Below are 23,922 nucleotides of genomic sequence, written 5' to 3' on the forward strand. Positions count from 1 at the left end.
TAAGAAAAAGAATCCGCATGACGACGATCTCTTATAGTACTTCACTGAAAAGCTATCAGTGGTCCAGAATTCGAAGATTCCCAGAAACAATCTTGTTTTCAAGAATGGTTCCTGGTGGAATATCTATACGATCACCATGGTTCGCTATTATTATCACTGTACCCTAAAACTCAAGCATACTTTTGGGATAATATTCAGTGAAAATGAAACACTAGAAATTTTCATAGTAAATAATTTAGGATTGGAAAAAATGTATGAAGTGATTAACAGTTTTTGAAAACATATACTTAGTAATTGATGACTCAAAATTTTGAACAAAATGAGGAATAAAATCTTCTCTACAATTAGGAACTCCCAACAGATGAACATGACAAAAAAATACCTTTAATACAACATCCCTGCCAAACCATACATCACCAGATACTGTTAAATGATCCAATTCCAGCAGATCTGGGATACCCTGGAAACGTCTCAAATATTCCTGTACCTAAAATGAACAATAAAATTAGTCTGTTCGATCTGGTTAAGAAAAGCCTTTTTGATGTAACAAATAATCAACATTAAAAAAAAATAACACCAAATAAAATTGATCTTAGAATGAACCCATATACAAAATATAACCATATGTTTTGAAAACAGAACTGAACAGCATCAAAAAAATGATTTACTTTGTCGAAAAAACTGCCCAATTTGACGAGTGGAGTTGTTGGAAAGGAACGAAGATGACTTAATGTTAGGTTACCATTTTCTATTTCATATAAATTTGACATAAGCAACAAGAGATCGGAGGTAGTCTTGACAGGAAGAAATCGTGAACGAGGGACATTAATTCCTGCAAAAAGAAAAATAGAAAATAACTTAAAAACAATCTTTGTTATAGATGAGGAAAGCCAAGAAGCAAATTATAAACAATTTCAAACCATATACCGCATGCTCCTTTAAAACTCTTGATAGCGGCACCAGCAGCAGTTTCTAGCTGTATCACATCAACACCACGATCCAGATGTTTTGGATTAACAATTACTTCCATTTCCAATTCTTTTTGTTCAACTACTCGCTTTATTGCATTTAATTTAGCCCATAAGTTGTTTGTATTAAATATCCTAAAGTATTTTGAAGTAGCGTATTTCATTTGATTTGAACTAAGATTGAATTTGTGTGGTACTAAACGAACCTGAATTTGCTTACGCTTTTAAATTCATCAACATAATCTTTTGGCACTTGAGCGATTTCCAGTAACATTAACCGATCCTCGTACTGAATCAGAGTGCCACCCTGAAGATCTTAGAGAGTGGCTTCACAACTGAACGAAAGCATACCAAGAAAATTTCTATAATTGCTTCGATTTCATTAAAAAATAAATTAACTTTACTGTAAAAATTTTATAAATTAACCTTAATATCGGCTCGAGTCTTATCAGTAACTTCCATCACAAATTCTGGCTGATGACCGTTTACTTCCTGTACAATGAAATTCAATACATTCATATCAACCGTTGCACCCATGTTATCAATATTTGACAGAAAGCAGAACTGAAATAAAGATAAATTCAGATGGAATGCTAGTGAACATTTGAATTTCTTATTTATGTCTGCATGTATATATAAAAAAAATTATGAACTAAATATTACAAAATTATTAAAAAAGAACTAATTATTAAACTGATTATATCATGAACATACAATTTGATTTACTTTCATCAAACCAAATGTTGAGTACTTGCTTAAATTTAAATAAAAACAATTCTAGTATTCGTGTTAAAACATCTATCTGAATATATAAGAGCAAACTAAACTATAGTTATCCTGAGTAATTTTAAAATCTAACAGAATTATTCGATGCGAAATATCGAAAGCATTATGAAATATCTCACCTGTTTTCCATCCTGAAGGAACTTGTCCAGAAGTCCAGAATTATAAAATGCTTCATAAAAATTACCATGACCGGGTGGGTACCACCTAAAAATTTAGTAAGCTAATAGCTTGGAAAATTCAATAAGCTTATGGGTTTAATAAAGAAAAGATACACAAAGTGCAGTAATAATATAAGTAAGCCAACTTACTCATCATGATCACTATCAGAAACATTTTTGACAATCGGCATGAGTGATTCTTTCAATATTCGCGGATATTTGGACTGACAAAAAGAGTGTACATCGACTTGCACATTTTTGTATTTTCTCAACAATTTCTTCGTATCTTCGTCCGTATTAAACGAATTCATTAAAACCAATGGTACATTGACATCATAGGTACGATTCATGTTCTGAAATCTGTTATACTATCTAACAACACCACGTATACATGTGAGCATGCACAAATACATGGAAAATTTTTATTTTGCCATTATTATTAAGCATATTCACTATCCAATTATATTTGATATTTAAAACACCTTTGTCATTATTCGTGAGGAAGTTAAACTGTGCAGCAAGTATGATGCAAGTAAAACATTTTTAACGTCGTAAATGAGCAGTCAATACGAATGAATGAAAAGTAAAAGTAAAACTGAGTGAAAAAACTGCTCTGATAGAATAATATTATTTCTACTAAATAATCTACCTAAACCGTTGAAGAAATTTTTAAGTCACTGTGTTTTGTTGACTGATGACATATATAACTTCATAAGCAGAAATTTTCATGATTAAAATGAAATAAACTCTGAAACACTCATATTTTCATCAATTTGTACCAGAAAATTTGATCAAACCTGAATTTGCTGCAATGTCAAATCGAGAAATGTGAGGTCATTTCGAACTGAAATCATAGATTTTGGACCTTTACAACCCATTGATGTACCCAAACCACCATTTAACTTTACAACAACCAATTTGCTCAGGCGATCTGACACCAAATCTTTGCTTGGATCATGCAGCTTTAACTGCAATAATTTCTCAACGAAATGAAAAATGGTAAGAAACGAAGAAAAATGATACAGTGTATTTGCAAATACAGACAATACCTGCCGCACATTACATCTAAATCTTCTCATGTTTCTTAACACGGAAACCTTTTAATTTTCTCACTGGATCAAAAGCAGATCATAATAATATATTGTGAAACTGTATAAAATAGAATTAATCAGATATGTGAAACGAATACCTCTTTATAGGATATAATTGCATTATCGGGCAGTGGTTGAATTTTTTTCCATTCAATAGTGGTTTTAGCTCGTAGAAATCGTGAAAATAAGACGCGGAAGCAATCCAATTCTTTTTGTACAGCCTAAAAACTTCTGGTACTGAGGCTGCTCAAAACAATATGAAGGAATTTTCTTAATCATTAATCACTAAAAATATGGAACAGATCTTAAAAATTATTCTTGTCATGCATCTGACACTTTTTTTTTTCACTAATGAAGATATTTTAAAATTGAAACTTTGAAAAATATGATGGAATTATTTACAAACATATCTGCATCATTTACTCCTCCTAAACTTATAAATAGAAACCTTTCATTAACAGTATCCGTTGCATAGAAATGACGAAATTTCAGAAGTCTTATATCCATTAAAGAACAGGAAAAAAAATTTCTTTTGAACAGTTCAAACAGACCTCTTTCTGGTCGGGTGGTGCTGTTTCTATGAGATTCCTCAGTTCCTGCTCCATTCCTAGAAGAGTTTCGCGTTTGGTTGATGATTTCCATTCTTCCGAACTCTAAAAAATTTTAAATATCGAGTGTAAATATTACTGGGAAGGATTTCAAAATAAGTAAATAATTTAATTATCCTATCTTTCTCACAGTGAAAATGTAAAAGAATGAGCAAGAAAAGAAAATTAACAAGTGTGGTTGATGTGGAAATCTAAAAAGGACAGCTTGTTCTCTATCGATTTTCAGTTAAACTCTTGAATGAAAAAATATGAAAATACTTGAAGAGATCATATCACTTCATTCATGGAAGGTATACAGTGAGATGTAAAGCTCAAGGCAGGAAGACTGGCACTGAAGCAGTAAAGTAATTCAGATCAGAAGTGAATAAGATATTGGTACTTGATCTCTCGATCGCTAATCAGCATCTTAGCAAACTGATGATACAAGCTTCTACACTAAGAAAATCGAACAAAACTATTAGGACAGCTTATGAAAAACTACAAAAACTGTAAGGAAAAGAGTAAATGGAATAAATAATCCTCTAGACTCATAGATCAATCGATGAAAGTTTTTGAGGGAAAAACCATTAGAAGATAGGAGCATTATTATGATTCATACGGAGATGCAATGACCTCTCACTCTAATTCACCTTTGACTTCGACATCTGATTCTTGACACACTAATTTTAGTGCATGACAGAGACAATAATTTATTAAATTTTTTTTTCCAACTTCCTGAACAGTTATGTTCACTTATTCTCATTTTATTCTTTCATTTCTCTCTCCAATCAAAAAAAAAAAAACTAACATTACAGCGATTCAACAGACAAATGATATTCTTGCAATTCCAATTTGCTGAGTAATTCTCATTATGACATTATAACCTTAGTTACGGTGAGGTGAAAAAAAAAATCAATTTAAGGTTGATAACATGAACAAAGGTTTGTTATTTGCCGTGCTCGAAAAATGCAATATTAAAAATTTTAATTGTGTTGAAACTTGAAAATATTCCAAAAATTACATAAGAGGAGATCATAGAAAGTTGAAATTCAGCTGTTCAGCTGAACATTAAGAAACATACAAATACAAATTTGGTAAGAAAAAAAAAAGAATTTCAATTAAAAAAAATTAAAACTTAGTCCTAAACGATGAAAAAGACCCAGAAACAATTAATTATATTTGCTAAGCTTATCATAGCATATCATAAAACCTACCAACATTGCTGCTTTCAATGTAAATGTTTGGTAAAACAATGAATGTAACAAGTATTTTAACGCATCTCGATTCGACCAATATTTACAATTCAAATGTGCAATAGAAAAATTGTGATGCCCAGGTGTATGCTAGGCGTATGCTAATGATTTCAAAAATTTAAATATCTTTTACGAGCATCTGATGAACTTTTTAGTCTGAATGTATCAGGCGCTTCAGTAACACTAAGCTTTCATAGAATAATTCAATACTGACTACCTTTTTTCCTGTTGTTCCCATATTTCAGATGAAAGCAGAATTCGAAAGCAGATGCAAAACCTACTATGTTTTAAGGATACCACGTATCTTCATCAAGAACGAAATTGACAATTTGTAAAGAGACATTTTACCTTATCAATTTCTTTCTGCATCATATTTTCGACCAGAACTGATTTCAGCCCTATAACCGTGAACGGCGATCAGCTCCGAAAATAACTATCCTTCAAATGCTAAAAATCAAAGTTCATAATTCCTTTCGGCACGAATACTTTGCTCCGTCAGGGATAAAACATTACAACGGCTGATGTTTGCTTCCTTTCTTGAATGATGTAAAAATTGAAAAAATTTTTACATCCAACTTTTTCCAGAACTACAACAGCTTGTCATTAAGAAATTCCTACATATCACATAATAATTGAATCACTGTAGATGTTAAATTACACACTAGGACTATAAAAACATCGAATTTACTGAAATTGATTTAGAGTACTAATCTTAGAATATTATAAAACTGATTATATAACTTCAAGACACAAATAGTAAGGACAGTGAGAATAACAAGTACTGGTTCAATAGACAAGTGTAACGAAAGCCATTACAGTTACAGGTAGTTTTTTTTTTTTTTTTTTATTATGATAAAAATACAAATAATGGAATATTTCATTCCCAACGATAAAAGATCGGAAGAGATGAACTTAAATAGGCAATAAATGAGTTTTATTTTCCATTTAAATCAAAATTTAAATATTGGAATACGACGAAGTTCTGTTCAGCACCTCAATTAATATGACTGCCAGTTTTTTTATTTCAAATATTTAAATACAGATGTACTAACGATTAGATGATGGTGAACAGTGCTAGTAAGTACAGTGTACACGTGAAAGACAAAATATCAAAAAAGAGACAGGAATAGTTAAATTGGAAATTGTAATATTGATTTTAATAACTCAAATCCATGGAAAAAATTGATCAAGGAAAACTTCTTATGAATGGTGAGAGAATACTTCAACAACATTTCTAAGCTCTTCTTTTCCGAAATACGTCTACATATACCTTCCGAAATACATTGGCGATGCTTAACTTTTTATTATGTAACCCATAGTTTATAGCAGGCTTTGAACGCAAGTGATCAATAATATCAATAATATAAGATAAACATTACGAATAGAGGTTAACAACAAAATGAATTGAAAGATCTGACGTCGTAAACATATGTTGAATGTAAATTCCTCTACGCACTACTTTCTGTCTTATCTCGATGAGTTCAAAACACATGATCACAAAAAACTGGTAGTCGCATTAAAAGATCAAAGGTACATCCAGCAAGGAATGCACAAAAAGTACATTTTATAGCCATTATCACAATTATCTAGAGTTAAATACATAAAATTACTCCGTCATGTAATCGTATGAACACTAATTGGTGAATTTCTGAAATAAACAAACAGTCAGTGCAGTTAACTAGTGAGTCCGATCAACTTTCTGGACAGAATATAAAAGGTATACCTGAACTGTTGAATAAAGAACAGATTGAAAAAAAGAACGAAAAAAACCTGCATTTCTTAAAGCTTCACGACGTTTATAGACACTGCTTAGAGACGCGAACATACAAATTGATTAGCCTCAATATAATTTTTATAAATTTTGCTAAGGAGACAGCAAACTTAGCTTACTAAAAAGCCTATATATTGAAATTCATTAGAAAGATAAAAGAGTTTAACGGTATTACTCCCAAAAATTCGAAAAATTAATGAATGTAAAGAGATACTAGAACAGATGCGAACAAATGCACTCACACCAAAAGTTAAGAATTGAAACAGCAAAGATGGATAGCACTATTCTTTCAAAGAATGTGAATGTGAAAATTTCTGATAAAAACTACTGTTTATCACTGAAGGGAAGCACTGAAAAAAAAAAACAAATCAATGGGCTGGAAGGGAGGGGCAAACTGTGAAGAATGGATCATTTCACTTTGAAGTAAATGTTAGCTAATGAAAAATACCTTATGTTACTCGACATGACTGCTCACCACAAAATAAAGCTTTTATCAGCAGTGAAAAAATTCACACTACGGTCAACATTTTCTTTTGATTATCAGATGGATCATGGTGCACCGATCTATGTAAGACGTTCTCGTAGTATTAAATTACCTATCGACAATTCAGTGGAACTATCAAACTTTGCGCATTATACTAATTTCCTCGGAAACCCATTATATTCAGAACTACACGTTGCAAATATAGCAGGATGTAACATTTAAAATACCCAAAGAGTTACCCAGTCTCTGATTAAGAAATTTTTCATTGCGTTAAAAATAATTTTAATCATTAATAGATGAATGGTTGACAGTGCATGCTTGCAGTTAACAAAAGGCAAACAGCAACAGGTAGTCAAAGAACCTGATTTCTTATCGGAATCTACTGGTTGTTGTTATTTGAGAAATAAAAAAATACATATATATACTGAGGTTCAGCGACTCGGAGACAAATGTTATATAAGACAGTAAAGTGATTATGATAAACATTGCATAAGACAGTTATCTATTAAACTGAACTTTCTCAAATAGATTTTATTATAAGTAAGCTTAAACGATAAAGGTTCCTCCAGCGTAATGGAATTCAAGCTGCTAAAAAGCTGTCTCATTTATTGATTATGAAAGTGAGGGTTGACATTTGTCAGTAAGAGATACCGACAGGTTAGAATGAATAGTCGAATAAAGTACCATAATTTTTTGAAATATTTCAAATCTTAACTAAGTAAATGATTGTTTTCGTGCATTGAAATCTCTAGATTCGAAATGAATCCATAATATTTGAAATTTAGTCTTACATAGTCCTCCCAAACTTCAAAGACAATATTTCGAATTTAAGGGAAACGATAATCAAGCAACCTTAAGTGCACGCTCTCGAAGATGGCCAGATAGTCCAGAATTAAACCGATAACGATCGCCTTTCTCAGCCATTCTGTTTGACAGCAGATGATACTTCAGCCTAAAAAAGTACAATAAGACAATATGAGTAGCTTCTCCATAAGTTAATAAAGAGTTAATTTCAGTGTCATCGGGATTCCGATAATAGTACCTTCAGAATTTCCGCTTTTGCTTATACAGTTCACGGGTTCATAAATGAATACAGAAACAAATGCAAAAACTAAGGTAGTATATTACTTAACACAAATTAACTACAACAATTTACTTTTGCTTGATATGCAGATGCATACGAATTCGTGTGCATCCTTTTTCTAAGAAGAATTAAGTGAAATAACTCAAAAACTTTCCCGCCTTCTGAACGAAAAATTTCACAGTATCAGTCAACCACTTTAATGCAACATTCAGGACCTGTTCCAAAAGTTCTAAAAGTGCAATAAAAAAAATTGTTCCAAAAGTGAAATATGAGGAAAAAAGGTTGCAGTCAAAAGTATGAAGAATGATTAAAGAAAAAAGGTAAATGATTACAATACTTTGAAGCTTGTAAAATAAATGAAACAAAGGACATAAATCGTCAAAATGCTGCTTTTGAGAACTCCGTTAAAAAAAAATGATAAATGAAATTCAATAGATATAAGAAATTTAATATGCTGATAAGCAATAACATGATGCTAATAACAACTCTCTTTATGCCTTTTCAGCACAGCAACAATTTTTACACTCCTTCTTAAGCACTTTTAAATCGATGTAATATCTTTATCCATATTCTTTGACAAAAGCAAATATTACGAGATATAGTGGCAAAATTGAGCAAAACTTTTGATTTTCATCGAATTAATGGAGTAAAGAATACATAAGATAAACAATCAAAGTTATTAATGTAAAGACCGCTTAATGATACAACAAGTGTAATATATATATGTGAGGCAATATTTTGAAGGAGATCCTTCATCTCATTTTCTTCCAAAGAAAAATTTGATGTAAGTGAGAAGGCATCACAAGAAATGTAAATTCAAACTTAGAAGAATCATCGAAGTTAAAAATAACATGATTTAGGTCCTCCATTGTGTACTGGATCTATATACTCCATGAAGTGAAGAGCATTCTACAGCATCGTATTCACCAAACTGGGAATCTCAAACTGAAAATACCTCAAAAGAACTTTATTTCGTTCGCATGTCACCGTCTGACGATAATGTCAAACTCAGTTCACAATACATCATTTCATGTAGTGCATTATGACGTATATGTTTTCGATAATAAAAGTTTTAACGGCAGAACAGCTGTTATTGAAGAAATAGAACCAACATTTCAATGAAGTGGGGAATTACTCCGTGCAAAAGAAAGAGAAGAAGCAATGTTCAGTGATTAAGTTCATTCAAAACATTGTAACGAATGTCCTTGCAGCCAGTTGTGATGATCAACACCTGATAATTCACTTTGAACATTGCCACCACCTTTCTATACTATTGCATCAACATAACGCGGAGAACTTTGAGATAAGGACAACACCTGAAACTATGCTCAAGCTCACCAAACTACCTAACATTTGTAACATCAGATTATGAAAACATATACCTGTTTACTGGTCACAATATCCTTCCCACCATCTCTCAAGAAGACACTCTTCCCAGTTATGATTAAATCGAAACTGCCAATGAATCTAGGCGATTGTGAGCTGCTTAGAAACAATTGCTTTCCCTTAACAAATGTGATGTGCTTAGAAACAATTGCTTTCCCTTACCTCACACTTTAAACAAAATATTTTATTAAAACCTCTGTCAGCCATGCACACCAGACTCCTCACTTTGGATTTCTTAAAAAGCTTGGATTGAATTTAACATTTTAATACTTGACCTGCAAAGCTTAAACAAAATATTTTATTAAAACCTCTGTCAGCCATGCACACCAGACTCCTCACTTTGGATTTCTTAAAAAGCTTGGATTGAATTTAACATTTTAATGCTTGACCTGCAAAGCTTAAGAAGCGGTGAATGCTCACAGAATATACAGAATAACGAATATGAAGATTAAGAACGGTATTTCATACCAACAAAACACAGTGCGCCGAATGTAGTATTTTAATAATTCGAGTAATGAAACTATGTATGAAATTATTAATTCAAAAAAAAAAAAAAATCTCTCCTTTCCCAATCAACATCTAAGCAATATGTGGTAGAATATAAAAAAATCCAGCGGAAAGTAACGACATTATTACATGCTTTAAAAAATGCTACTCTCGTCCCTAAGATTTCAGGCTTATACTCTTTTCTTCATTTTCCAACACTTCATTCTACCATGCATGCATTTATCTATCACACCGAATTTACCAACCAAATAGTGAAAAAAAAGTAGTTTAATTTTCTTCCAAATAAATCCATATTAGTCAATTTAAGCAAACGGAAAACAAAAAACTGCAACTTCATATAGCAGATCATCGAACTAAGAAACAACTTATGACCAGTTAGTGATTTCGTTTTTCTAAAATCATAATCACTAGATCAATAAAAATAAATGAACAGTCAACTACACAACAAATTCTTTCAAAAAATCAGGAAACCGCGATTATTCAGCTCTTTCCAAAATTTTCACAGAAAATACTGCATTATCACTGACCACTTCTACCACGTGACTGAAACAAACGGTTATTGTTAAGGCCTAATTTGACCCAATTTCTAGAATTTATTTTCTTCATATATCGCACATCCTTCGCTCGCTGCACTGCCAATGCCCCTGAAAACAAAACAGATTTAATTAGAAATAATGCAAAGACTCATTCATGATGATTTCTTAGCATATACCCAACAACCACTACTCAAAATTTATTCCAGAAACAAACCAGATGTTCCCTTCCAACCCATCTCTTTGTACTGCCCAATCATCACTTTTTTGAGAATCTCTTTTTTTTGACGGTCGCTTCTAGTTCCATATTCTACCGGTCTCAAATGCTGTCTATAATAACGTACCAATGAACGATGTCCAATTTCTGCACCTAAAGAGTTTGGAATAAAAAAACTAACGAAAGGAAAAATCACAATATCCCAAAAATTTTTTAAGTTAGAATGAATTTCCACCAACCTGATGGCAAAGTAAGTGTATACCCATCATCCACTAAAACGATAGGATAAGATTTATCAATGTCTTCCTCTTTTGGATACATGGAACTGAAATGATTAACAAAGCTGTCATATATTTTGCAATAGCAATCAATATATCACATATTCACATTTAAGGAACTTACCTATAATCATAAAAGTCTTCAAACTCGATCATTTCCTCCACAGTACGGGCAACACGACAATGTCCCTTATCGCGCATGTGTTTCTGGCACGCATCTAGTGAGTAGAACTTCTTCTGTTCGTTACATACCAAGCACATATTACCACTACCAACTTTTAAACCTCAAACATTTCTTTGTAGAAAGCATTAAAAAAAAAAAAAAAAAAAAAGATTTAGAGAAAGTATGAACGAATGTAATGTAGCTAAGTTTGCAGTAAAGAAGTGTAGTATTCCAGGTACCTGCAGTAGGCCTTACATAAAGCCAGAATAACAACAAAAATAAAATTACCTAAATAATATAACATGCCACCAACATCTGTGCAGAATTCCGCATCTGGAAGGAAAAAACCATGCAGTACACTCATATGTATCAAATTCGTTTCCACATCGTCCGAACCATAATTGCAAAACAAACAAACTGTTTCCGGAATAACCTGCAAAAAAAAAAAAAAAAAAAACCTGTTTTCCCGTTACAAATCCATGTGATGGATTGACGTAACATTACACAAAATCAACAAGCCACCTTCGATTCATCGAAATCTTCGTCAGTATCATGATCAGTAACCCAACCGTCACAATCATTCTCCTGAATGTCTGCCTCATCGAAATGATTGTAATAGAAGTCATCTATTTTTTTCATGACACATGCTTTATTCGTTGCCCTCTAGAAATTACAGTTAATTCAAATTTTTAGATTTGAATTTAGGATCAAGTTTATGTCGAAAAGAATTGTGAATAAATAAATAGTGCTTTTTAAACATATCTGTTTTCCCAGAACCAATATGTATGTACCATGGCATTTCTTTTGAAGAAGCGTGTTTCACTTTCTTTATGTTTTCTAGAACTGAGATGATTATCGTAAGCGTTTGCTGACTGAAACCGTTTGCTACAACATTTACAAATAGCCACTTTTGTTTCAGCATTTTTCTCGTCATCTGTCTGAAAATTAACATCATAAATTAATGAAGTGATTAATAAAAAAGGAAAGAAAAAGAATCGAGACCGCAGAATTAAAATCACTGTTCAAATGAAAGTCTGTGCTGGATATAGAAAATCACCACTTTTAAATATTTTGAAATAGAATTAAAATTAGTGATTTTCAATCAATAAGCAGCTAATTCAACACAGACAGTTGGACCAACTAAAACACTTTTCTTTTAAATCACTACTCATTCATTATTTGTTCCTGACGCAGTAATATCTAACGGTTCCGAAATCAATCTAAAAAAACACCAAAACTGCTTAAATCTCTTTACTTCGGAAGTCTTCCCTCATTCTAAATAACTTCTTTATTCTATGAAAAGAATACCCACACTTTACATCAGTACAATCTTGACTTTTTAACTTACTTCATCAATAAAAAAAAAACAATTTCAACCAGAACGGTTGCAGAAATATATTACAGCGCACTGTTATATGGATTGATATATAAACTATGAATATATAACCGCTTAAATTGAATTAAATCTATAATTAGACGAAATAACTAACTTCTTTTTTGTAAGCAATAATTTTTTGCCTAAACTGTTCTTCAGTGACAATAGGGAAACCAGTAATCTGAAAAAAGCTAGATGAAATATCAATAGAAAATGTTTGCATATATACTTCATATATTTTACATGCAACAAATAAATATTAAAATTGCAACAAATTAGAACTTCGTAATTTTCATAACTGTCATCCTTGATACCAGAAGTAAAACAAACAATCTTAAACTAACTTTTCGTTTGAGATTGTAACGGTGCCAGTCTGTTTTATAATGTTCTCGTTGTAGATCATTATTTGCGAACACAGACTGACAACATAAGCAAGTAAGACCATCCGAAGTGTTCATAGCAAAAGGTTAGAAGTACTGAAATTAGCAGTTAACAACAGATGCCTGGAAGAGCCCCACCAAGAAATTGAATGAAAGTCGAACAATAACTCTGAAGATGAATTCTTGAATCAACTGCATAAAACTCGTGCAAAATTTTCCTTACTTAACGCAGCAAATTCACCCCCAACAAACTATTCAGTTACTTTTCTTTTCATTCAGAAACGATAATTCCAAATGGAATTAATTTTCAGTGTTACCAAACGGTTCAAAATGATTACCATTAAATATACAGAAAATGAATGGTATAAAGAGAAGTTCATCACTAAAAGATGATAAAGACAAAATACCTACGTGGTTTAACTATATGTATGTTTAGAAATCCTCGGTCCCTGTGAGGTATATCTCTGGTTCACACGAAAATTAATGTCCGTATGGACGGAATTGTTGAATTAATGCCAATAAGCGTACAAGTGTGTTAGATATACAGCAACACATAACAAGAAAACATTTCAAATATGCCACCTGTAATGATACTGTCACGAAGGAACCAAACAGATAATGGAATTGACCACCTGATCAAAGCCTTCTACCACCCATCCCACTTGAAAAGCAAGCACCAATAACCGACTACAATAGTTGCACCCAACCCGTACATCGATTTTTTACCGTTTCTTAGCGAATCGTATCTAAACCAGAAAAATATTTCATACTGGCTGCACGATGTCTTTCTAAGTTCTGTACAATCTGTTACAACTTCATTCTTTTGGCGCAAAATTTTTATCTTTGAAATTTATTGAAATTTTTGTTACAAAAAGGTCACGGTGATGCGTAGAGGACTGAACGTTTCTTGAGGTCAATTACACATTGCTCACTTCAAGTAAACAAAATACAAAATTTCAGGATTTTGTTGTTGCTGGTTATGGGAATACACAATTTGTTGCCTTTCGTGAAGAAAGCATGTCGTCAGGTGAACTTTTTAGATGGATTTAATTTCATTTTTCAAGAAGAGCATATATCTTTTGGTTTAGTTATTTGCTTACTTTCGAAAGTTGGGCAATGTTCACATCGAGAGAGCAATATTTAAAATATTAAAATGTTATATCACAACCATGGTTTTTTCTTATAATTCCACATGTGTTTCTTTTCAGTTAGAACCTGCGCATTTCCATGTCCCTTCTATGACAAGAATTATTCGATGTATATTATTTGTAATATTGCGAAATTCACTTGTTGATGCAGCGGACTAGTTTTTTTAGGGAAATATCAGTGAATTTGCGCATCAGTCAGTTGCTGTGGATATTAGTTGTCTGCTACATCGAGGATTGATTGGCTGTGCTGACAAAGTTGCTCAAGGATGTGAAACCGATTTGTTAGTTTCTTTTGTGCGGAACTCACTACTTCAATTTTTCACATGATCGTCTGAGAGTCTAAGTATTTGGATTTTGCCACTAGAAATCACGAAATTCATGAACCAGTCTCTTTAAAGAAGTGTAAAATTCCTAAGATTCGCTTCCAATTTCCTACTTCGGGAAAATGGCGTTTCAATCGTATGTACTGTGGTGTTTTGTCCTCGATTTACTTTTTCTAAAGGTAGCTTCTGTTTCACCGCCAATGGTGAAAGAATTATTAATCCCATTTCTTTGTAATTGCATTGTTCTTTTCTTTCTTGACTCTGATGTAACATTCTTCAGCTATATACGCTACGTGCTTAAATACGTGAAGGCTTTACTCGCAATTGGTTGTCACGTTATCCTTGTTTTCGATGGACAAATGCTCCCTGCTAAAAAAGTTCGTTTAATTATAGTTATACATCATTAAGTCATTGATGAAGCAGATTTGGTTACTTTTCCAAGTTGTTAATTACAGGAAACTAATAACTCACGACGCGAGAAGCGTGATTTTCATAAACAAAGAGGTGATTTATTGATGAGCGAAGGTAGAGCAAGTGAAGCTTACAATTGTTTCAAGCGTAGTGCTACATTGACACCGAAAGTGATTGAAAATGCCATTCAGGTAAAAATGATCCTTTGAACTTTAAGAAGTTATATATATATATCACTCAGCAGAGTAAAATAAGAAAATAAGATGAATCAATAACAGATGTTGAATATTTAGTAAACAAATTATAAGCAGATTTCAATTACGTTTAAAGTGAATTAAAAACTTCAGTTTCGGATTAAAATTCACTGACAGGTTTGCATTTTTTAATGGCTTATTTTTTGCTCAATAAATCAAATTCGTAAATTTTACTTATATTATTTGTCAAGCAACATACCAAAAAAAGATTGAACAGCATTTTTTATTTGATTTATTGTGCAAGCTCAGCAATTAATAAATGTTTGCTTATTGAAGGCATTTCGACATCTAAACATGGTTGATGTTATCGTAGCTCCTTATGAGTCAGATGCGCAGCTGACTTTTCTGACTAAAACAAAAATGGCGCAAGCGGTAGTTACTGAAGATTCTGATCTTATTGCTTTCGGTTGCGAAAAAGTTGGTCGTCTTTTTTATTCACCATTTGATAAAAGCGATAGTGCGGGATTGATTCTGGTTGAAGACTTAGGTGATTTTCATTTTTATTAAAGATTTTTGTGGTTCAACTCAAATCTTTAACAATTCTTTTTTAGTGAATTTCTAAACTTAAATTTACAGATAATTTTCAAAATGGATCCTAATGGATCTTGTGTTATTTTCGATCAAAGTTTATTACCAAAATGTCTGTGTAGGGCACTTGCAGAAAATTTTGATTTTGACAAGTTTCGAAGAATTTGCATTCTTTCTGGATGTGACTACTTGCAAGTAAGATTTATGAATTTTTGCAGTTAAGTTAGAAGATAAAGATTTGGAATGTAGAATAGTCTTTCAACTATTCAAGCAAAAAAACTGCCGTATATTGTGCTTCCTTTAGCAGAATGTGCAATTATGTGCTGTTGAAATGAAGCCTTTTATAAGATCAAATGAAGTCAAGAAAAAGAAGACTAGAAAATAGTACGATAGTAACAATTCTCGCTTAATTTTCTGTAAATTTGATAATCATATTAAAATGTGGGTAAAAAATTAAAGAGAGATCTTCGTGATTCTGATGAAATTTTCAACTAATTTATAGACTCTTTTGGTAAGTTGATTTTGGCTAACAAATATATTGTTCAGTTTTAGGCGGGTCTTCCTGGAGTGGGCTTAAATAAAGCAGCAGCTTTTTTCGCAAAAACCAATGGTAGAAATTTGTACCAGGTAAATGAAAAACATATCATCAAATGCTTCATTTTTGAAAAAGTATTTTTGTTCTTTTTCAGCATCTTTTTTAGGTTCTACCTCGGCTTCCACGATATCTCAACAAAAATTCCTTAAAAGTGACTAAACAGTTTATCGACGATTTCATTCGTGCCGAAAATACATTCCTTTATCAGATTGTTTTTGATCCGGTTGAGAAACGTCAGCGCCCATTAAATGAATATCCGTTAAATCAACAAAGCAATGAAGATGATAGGGAAGTGGGTATCAGTGCAACTCTTTGACTAGATTTAAATTTTAAATACTGAAGTAATCTTAATATTTATAGTTTCATTCAAGTAGCCAAGAAAGCGATAATTATTTTTCTTACGCAGGAAGTATTCAATCACCAGAAATTGCTACAAGGTTTGCTTTCTTGAGACCTAGATTTTATATTATTATATCCTAATTTATTCGTCTAAGAAATGCCAATTTTAGTTTTGCCTTGGGGAATATCCCTGGCAGTTCTCAAATTGAACAAATAACCTTACCTGAAAATGTGCCTGATTGGTCCATTTGGAGTTCCAACTACAAAACTGCAGAAATGCGACGGAAGGAAAAGTACGACGAGAAAATCAAAAAAAAATCATCTTGTGGTGCATTTGTGGTAGCTGCATATTATCCAGTTTGAAGATTTTCTATTAATTGAACAAATATATCTGTATATATAATATATAGAATTCATCTCAGTTTCCGAAATATATATGTATAATATTTTATATATATATATATATATATATATATATATATATATATATATATATATATTTCGTATTTTATTAATTACGATTTTTATGCTCATAATATTTTATTTAGCTTAAATCGCCTCGACCGCCACCGTTACATATTTCCAATTCTTTATCGACAATGGGTTCAAAGATTTTGGCAAATAGTTTAGCTGATGACAACGATGACTTCGTTTCGTCAGAAAAGATTAAGGATTTACATAAAGTTTGACATAATTCATGAAATAAACATTTTTGCTTTTTTAAAAATAATACGAAGAGTTTCTTGTAATATAAATGCGTTTTTTTATAGAAAGTACTGATGGAAACTTCAAAAACCGATCAAATTTTAACAAAAACGGACTATAAATTGACAACTGTCCATTCCATTGGTGTTACAAAAAGTGGGAATGGTGCTCGTCGAAATTGGAATTGTGATCGTCTATTAAAAGAATTTGCTATTACAGCAAACGTGTCACAGAAAAATGAAAACTGTCATCATGGTATAATTTTGAATTTATCTTTCAAATATTTTATCTTCTTTTTTTTGGAAAAAGTCACTGTTATTTAGTTTATTTATAGCTTCGTTTGAAGTACCTGTCAAAAAGCCTCGCAAAACCCTTGAAGATGACCGTGTTAATGAAGAAAGCCATGGTAATGAAGGTATCATACCAGTCATGTCAGTAATGGAAACTCCGTTTAAAGCGCCAAGGGGCAGCATATTTAGTAGTAAATACTTTTTGAACAAAGGATCAAGAACGAGGTCTGTAATTCATGAATGTTTTACGTGAATTGGAAATGAAATTGTTCATTTATATCAGATGAATCAGAACATCTGAGATTTTCACTGAGATTCGAAAATATGATTTACAATTATTTTTCCTAAAATTTTAGTGGTCTTTCACGGCGCTTACTTTCTTTACGTACTGTACCTGGTGTTTCTCAAACAGAATTGTCTCAGGTAAGACCCATATATTACTTTCTATAAAAGTGTTTCTTACATAATTTGATTTTCTGCTTCAAATTATTTTATTTTTCTTAGCAAGGCAAAAGTAAATCGTATTGCCTATAAAAAGCGATTCATATTTCATTAGATCATATTGTCATGATAAATTCCTCTGTCATTGCAGATCGATAGCAGTGGATCCCAGGATGTTCCAGAAAAATAAATTCGAATATGCTGGAAGAAAAGTGATATTTTAGTGAGAATCTCAACTGTTTCAAACGCCGCTTTCAATTTTCAGATGAACTTGTTTTCAAAAAAAGGATGCTGCAGCTTCTTGTGGTCGAGCTCAAAGTTAATTCATGCCTTTTTAGAACATCGTGTTGGATTTTGGTGGATTTTCTTTCTAGACAAGATAAATAAATTCGCTAAATTTTTTATCTTAAACATCACTACTATTATGCAAACGTCTAGAGTCTCTCTACTTTTCAACCTAATTTGCTTTCAAAATACCGTAGAATTTATGCATATTAATATTTTTTGCTTATGTCTTTACTTTTCTTGGCTGTTAGCCATAACCATAATTTTTTCACCATAAGTTTTTGCAACACCATTTGTTTTTCACTGAACTTTCCGCTTTTGTTTCACAGATGATAAATTTTTAGAGTATAGCACATTGTAAAAACTCCATGATTATTTAAACATTTATTTCTACTGTTTTGACCTCACTCACATTTGTCAAAAAATATTATAGGAGAATTTGTGGCTGTCGTACTGAACCTCGTTGTGAGCAGTAGTAGCAATTACTTACTTGTCGTCCTTTTATTAATTAGTAAATGTATAACAAAATTAAGAACTCCAGAGGTTCAATGATTTTCCAGAATTACCGATTCAGCTTGCCACCACTGTCTTCATCTGTTTTACCGCGTTAATGCGCAAGTATTCTGAAAGTGTGATATCGAATTGCTGGTCACCAAAAATAATATTTAGACGATATTCTTATACATGTGACAGAGATCCAGAAATAGCAAAAATTAATGAATGACATGTTTAATTTGATTAAACAGCACAGCCCGGTCTCATTAATCAAATAATCATTGGGCTAATTTCATCGTCAAGCTCATTCTTATGTGCCTGAAATTACATCATCTCCAATATATCGATTTTTTAGAAGTTGCAAGGAAAGTTGCAAATAAAGGTTTTAAAATTTCACTGGAGACAGATTCTTGTCCGGTTGGCTGGCATATTTCATTGCTGGCTTAATATAAATAAGTGGGAGTGAATCGTGGCTTAAGTTCAATATTTTTTGCATAAAAAGAGTGGAATTTGGGAAAGTATGGAGTAGGATACAGTTAGTTTGTTGAATGAATTGGGTTGATTCATCGATTTATTTTAAAAAATTTCTTGGCAATTTTTATGAAAGAAAATCTAAATTAGAAAGGAAGAAATAAATTCTAAATTGGAGAAGAAATTAGAAAATCAGATGAAAGATGATGAACCGATTAAATTATTGCACATCCTATTTTTTGGAACAAGTGATGGTACACATTTACAATGATGTTTTTTGATATAATTGATAGACCTACGTTATTTAGAACCAGCACTTTCCATGGCACACATGTTTACAGTGCTGTGTTTATTGCTTCCCATTTTACTGTACCTCAATTCAGTTCCAGATTTGTTTACTTTTCATCTGAACAGAATGACCTTTGCGTTGGATGCTGCTAAATCTAGTAAGTTCGAAATAAAATATATGACATCGAATTCGCTTTTTTAAGATAACACCGTTCATTAAGGCAGCAGATAATAAAGTTGTAGCAAGGCTTAACGGGGTTGGATTACAATATATAAATGAGATCAAATTTTAAAGTGATAAAGTATGCTAAAATATTTTGAACGAAAATGAGTTGAAATGGAAATAAAGATATAGCATTTTACAAGCACATATGATTTTTGGAGAGAACGAATAACGACCATACTTCAAGACTAAGTTATTTTGATCCAAAATTTTAAGTTCCATTTTAGACAAAAGGTGCTACTACTTTCAATAATATTTCTCATTTTATTTTATTTCATTTTCCATCTATATATTTTAATTGATTTTTCTGATCAATGAAATATTTCTATATATTTTTTCAAACTTTTCACTGTGCATTCATTGATTAATGATTATTATATTATAATTTTTAACCGACACACCAATCACCATGCCTGTTTTAGGTCTAAAATCAAAACGATTTTAACGAATTCTAATTTCGAGTCCATATTATATTTATTTTGATTCTGGCGGACTTTCCATTTTCATGTGAGACCACTACGCTGATGTACCAATAATGAATGTTATTGGTACATTAGCAAACTTCTTGTAAGTCACCCAAAAGCCAGTAATCTTCATCCTTTTTTCAGGTCATTCAACAGACTGCTCAGATTCTGATATGAACTGCTTTACATGGGTGGTTGAAAATAGTACAAAATGCGATCTTATTAATGAGTTTCCAAATAATCATTGCAAAAAGAGCTGTCAGCTTTGCGGTTCTGAATTAATAGCCAAAGGTTGTATTTTTCAGGGTTAATAAGTGCTAATATTTTCTTATAATTTAATTGCAAAGTGAATAAAAGAGAGTAAATTTTCTTGTAAGTTATTTTGATTGAAACCTTTCAGAATATGATTTGAAAAAAGTACCAACAACTCTTAAAAAAGTAGCATTTCTGATCGGTAAATGGCGCTCTGAATTTGGCGGTAAAGCAGTTTTCCCAACAATTCCGAAAGTCACCTATGGAGAAGAGATTGATTTTAAATTAATTACCAATAGCGAATACGTCTTTGATGCTCTTAATTATTCGTATATGATTTTCTCATTTATTGGTGCTTTTTGATTCTGAACTATATCCGGAGCATTTTGCTGTTCACCAAATCTTATTTTTTCAATAGCTATCAGATGTTTTATAATTCATCGCTTTTTTTTTTCAGGCAGTGAATTCTAAGGTTAAAATTGAGAATTGAGCTGAGCAAAATTCTAAATTTAGCTTGCATTATTAAAATTTAAATTTTCAAACTTAATCAATAATGAAAATCCTAAAAAAGAAGAACTAACGGAAAATTAAAAAGAAGGACACCATGCCGCACTCCCTTCTCCTCCCCCCCCAAAAAAAATTAAAACCTATAACAAAAACATCAAAATAAAGCAAGTTTTTTTCTAAAGAAACTGATATTAATTTATAGCGCGACAACATGGGATAGCTGGGACGGGAAGGAAATACACAGTGAATACGGTTTTTTATCGGTTGTTACTGACAACGGTAGTAGTTTGATTTCACTAAATACGATTATGAGCAACGGTAGATACCGTTTTCCTTTCTTTTTTCTCTTATTCTACAATTTAATACTAATTTTTCTGCATATTCAATTTTAATTTTATCTTATTATGGTGCTACTACAACACTTCATTTGTGTTCAGGTTTTATCACCATTGAAGAAGGAGAAGAACGTGGTCTTTCCATTGAATTACGTATGCAACAAATTGCAAGAATTAGTTTCAGTCATGATCTTCCAGTCCTTAAGGTCATTCATTGTTGTAAAATTTTCAAAAGAGAATGAAATTTCTCATTCGGAATTTGACCTTATTAAAAAATGGACAGCTCATGGCTTTAATCATGGTTGTGTCATGTTAGCATTATAGATGTTGAGAAGCTGGACACTACTGGACGCTGCACATTTAGAAGCTCGTCTATCTATCAATACAATAACTCATCATGAGCTGACTGAGCATACAAGTATCATTTATAGTAAAATATATCCTTGATATGAGTGTTGTGACTGTAGTATATCCGTGTGCTAAGTATTTCTTGTGAAAAGTAAGAATATGATGAGTGATTCAAGTTTTGCTTATGAATTAGTCAAAACAGTTCAATACCAGCATACTTGCACATTACTAAAATCTGAAATACTTGTTTCTATGACTTTGCTATATAGCATTCATCTGCTGGATAGAATATTTCGTGTCAATAAATTGATCTTTTATTTCAATTTTATACTGTCAGTTTCGAAGATATCTTCATGACATGTCACAAGCAAAAAACCATAGGTAATCAATAAGAACAGAAATGCTTGGTGATTATGATTTTTTTCTCATGAAACATGAAATTACTTTAAACTTAAAATTTCTAAAATTGAAAAAATTTACAGCTTTAGTAAAAAGTTGTATTTATGGGAAAGGAACTAACATTAATTTACAAAAACTTTTATCACTTTTGCATCGATGAAAAAAAGAGAAAAAAGTTAACGAAAAATTTCCTTCCTATTCAATAAAAAAAGATGAATATACTATATTTCTCCTTGCAATCATTTTTCGGAATACAAATGCAATCATAAAACTGGAAGGTCATTTTTACATGCAAATGAAAATTAACAGGAAGCAATGCACCCAAAGCTGTGTTACAATCTTACTCCTTCTGCTTTACATGAATGATATAACCAGTGTGAGTGTGAGTCCTTTTTAATCGCAAAAAACTTTTATTCGTTTGCTCTTTTCATTAAAAAAAAATGAATGAATAAATTTCTGATTGGTAAAAGGACATTTATGAGGTGACCTCGTCCGATTATGAGAAAACGGCAAACAAAGAAAGGAAATGGAGTGCGGGAAGTAAAAAAGATCACAAAGACGTATGACGCATAAATTTAAGCATTCAACTTTCATCCATTCTTTCCTTTTTCCTTTTTGCATTCTTAACATTCTAACAAAAAGGTATTATGGAATAATAAATTGGAATTGCGTTAATTTCATCCCTACAACTGCCATGATATAATGTTATTCATTTACTTTAATGCTTACTTAATATTGCATAACAAAACGGGAAGATTTGAAAGGTTACTGAGAATCGGTTTCAAACAGATTTGCTTTTCATTTGCGACATTTGATACGAATCGTAGAAAATAAATAAGTGACCGAAAACATCTTACAACGATTTAAGTATTTCTTCCGTTATATTTTTTCGTTAAGAATTAGCTGATCATCGAACGGAAAGAATCATTCGGAATAAATCTAAATATTACTATGCACATTGAGTAAAACGTGACTGCTGTTTAAAGGATTATTACTCATACTGGACAACAATGAATGAATTAGGCATCAATAAATTGTTTTTGATATGAATAAATTATAATAGATAACAATTAATAATTGTGAGCAGGACGCTTTTTTCTGCTCGAAAATCTCGTTTTCATTTTGTTTAATATTTAGATTTTCACTTATTTACTTTGTACATTGGTCCTCCAATTAAAGTAAACCAAAAACAAAAGCAAATTTTAACCTATGCAGATGACAGATTTGAGTCATCTGATACTTCTTACAAGATTTTGCCACATTTTGCTTTTTGCTTATTTCGTTTAAATCAACTCGTGCTTTTAGTGTTGCTATGGCGTAAAGTGCTAACGACTTCCTGATGTCTTCTCCTTCATTTATTTGTTGGCCTGTAACGTAGAAGCGTTCAACTTATAGCTTAGTCACTGCAACAATATTATTGTTTTTCTAGCTTTTAAAATTTTTCACGAGCAGAATAAATTTCATTTTGTTGTTGAAAGGAATGCACAACCATTTCCTTGTTGTCAAGCTATTCTTATGTCACTAAGTAATCGGAATGTCCACTTAGCATTAGTGACCAATAGACTTATGCCTCTAAAAGCCGAAAAGTGTAAGCATATATAACCCCTTACTTTTCAAGAAAATTCGACTAATGCTAAATTTAAAATAAAAAAAAAGACATTTTGTTGTGCTATCTCAAATATTTTCTCGAAAGTAAAGTTAACTATACTAAGATTTCGTTCCGAAGCAAAGCAAAATTGATCTGATCTGATCTGATCTGAGAGATATTCTCAAATTGTTCCGTTAACAGTGTTGGTCTCA

The 23,922-nt window shown here is 31.7% G+C and overlaps 4 protein-coding genes across 4 annotated transcripts; 2 read left to right on the forward strand and 2 right to left on the reverse strand.

The window, feature by feature from the left end:
• Positions 1–55: 55 nt before the first annotated feature.
• On the reverse strand, positions 56–5,215 carry Bm13963 (UDP-glucose pyrophosphorylase, putative; the record flags this gene model as incomplete). Its single annotated transcript, XM_001899686.1, has 12 exons — positions 56–163; positions 383–487; positions 669–832; positions 928–1,103; positions 1,175–1,275; positions 1,395–1,532; positions 1,874–1,958; positions 2,063–2,265; positions 2,710–2,880; positions 3,102–3,224; positions 3,555–3,656; positions 5,192–5,215. 12 exons carry the CDS (start codon positions 5,213–5,215, stop codon positions 56–58), a joined length of 1,500 nt encoding a protein of 499 aa, XP_001899721.1.
• A 5,379-nt stretch (positions 5,216–10,594) lies between these two features.
• Positions 10,595–13,099, reverse strand: Bm13985 (Zinc finger, C2H2 type family protein; the record flags this gene model as incomplete). The annotated part of the gene is made up of 9 exons (XM_001899687.2): positions 10,595–10,719; positions 10,826–10,978; positions 11,065–11,150; positions 11,228–11,387; positions 11,555–11,699; positions 11,789–11,929; positions 12,058–12,204; positions 12,757–12,822; positions 12,986–13,099. 9 exons carry the CDS (start codon positions 13,097–13,099, stop codon positions 10,595–10,597), a joined length of 1,137 nt encoding a protein of 378 aa, XP_001899722.2.
• Positions 13,100–14,000: 901 nt separating this feature from the next.
• Bma-exo-1 (XPG I-region family protein) lies at positions 14,001–18,245 on the forward strand (the record flags this gene model as incomplete). Its single annotated transcript, XM_001899688.2, has 15 exons — positions 14,001–14,048; positions 14,338–14,450; positions 14,773–14,869; positions 14,948–15,094; positions 15,434–15,574; positions 15,734–15,880; positions 16,238–16,312; positions 16,387–16,572; positions 16,641–16,717; positions 16,790–16,958; positions 17,168–17,302; positions 17,390–17,579; positions 17,659–17,839; positions 17,971–18,037; positions 18,207–18,245. The coding sequence occupies 15 exons, from the start codon at positions 14,001–14,003 to the stop codon at positions 18,243–18,245; spliced, it is 1,812 nt and encodes a 603-aa protein (XP_001899723.2).
• Positions 18,246–19,721: 1,476 nt separating this feature from the next.
• On the forward strand, positions 19,722–21,822 carry Bm2455 (putative 34.8 kDa protein C28H8.5 in chromosome III, putative; the record flags this gene model as incomplete). The annotated part of the gene is made up of 6 exons (XM_001899689.2): positions 19,722–19,752; positions 20,426–20,572; positions 20,682–20,862; positions 21,243–21,358; positions 21,478–21,581; positions 21,700–21,822. 6 exons carry the CDS (start codon positions 19,722–19,724, stop codon positions 21,820–21,822), a joined length of 702 nt encoding a protein of 233 aa, XP_001899724.2.
• Positions 21,823–23,922: the final 2,100 nt, after the last annotated feature.

Source organism: Brugia malayi, assembly GCF_000002995.4.
Source record: "Brugia malayi strain FR3 genome assembly, contig: Bm_v4_Chr1_scaffold_001, whole genome shotgun sequence".
NCBI classification, from domain to species: Eukaryota; Metazoa; Nematoda; class Chromadorea; order Rhabditida; family Onchocercidae; genus Brugia; species Brugia malayi.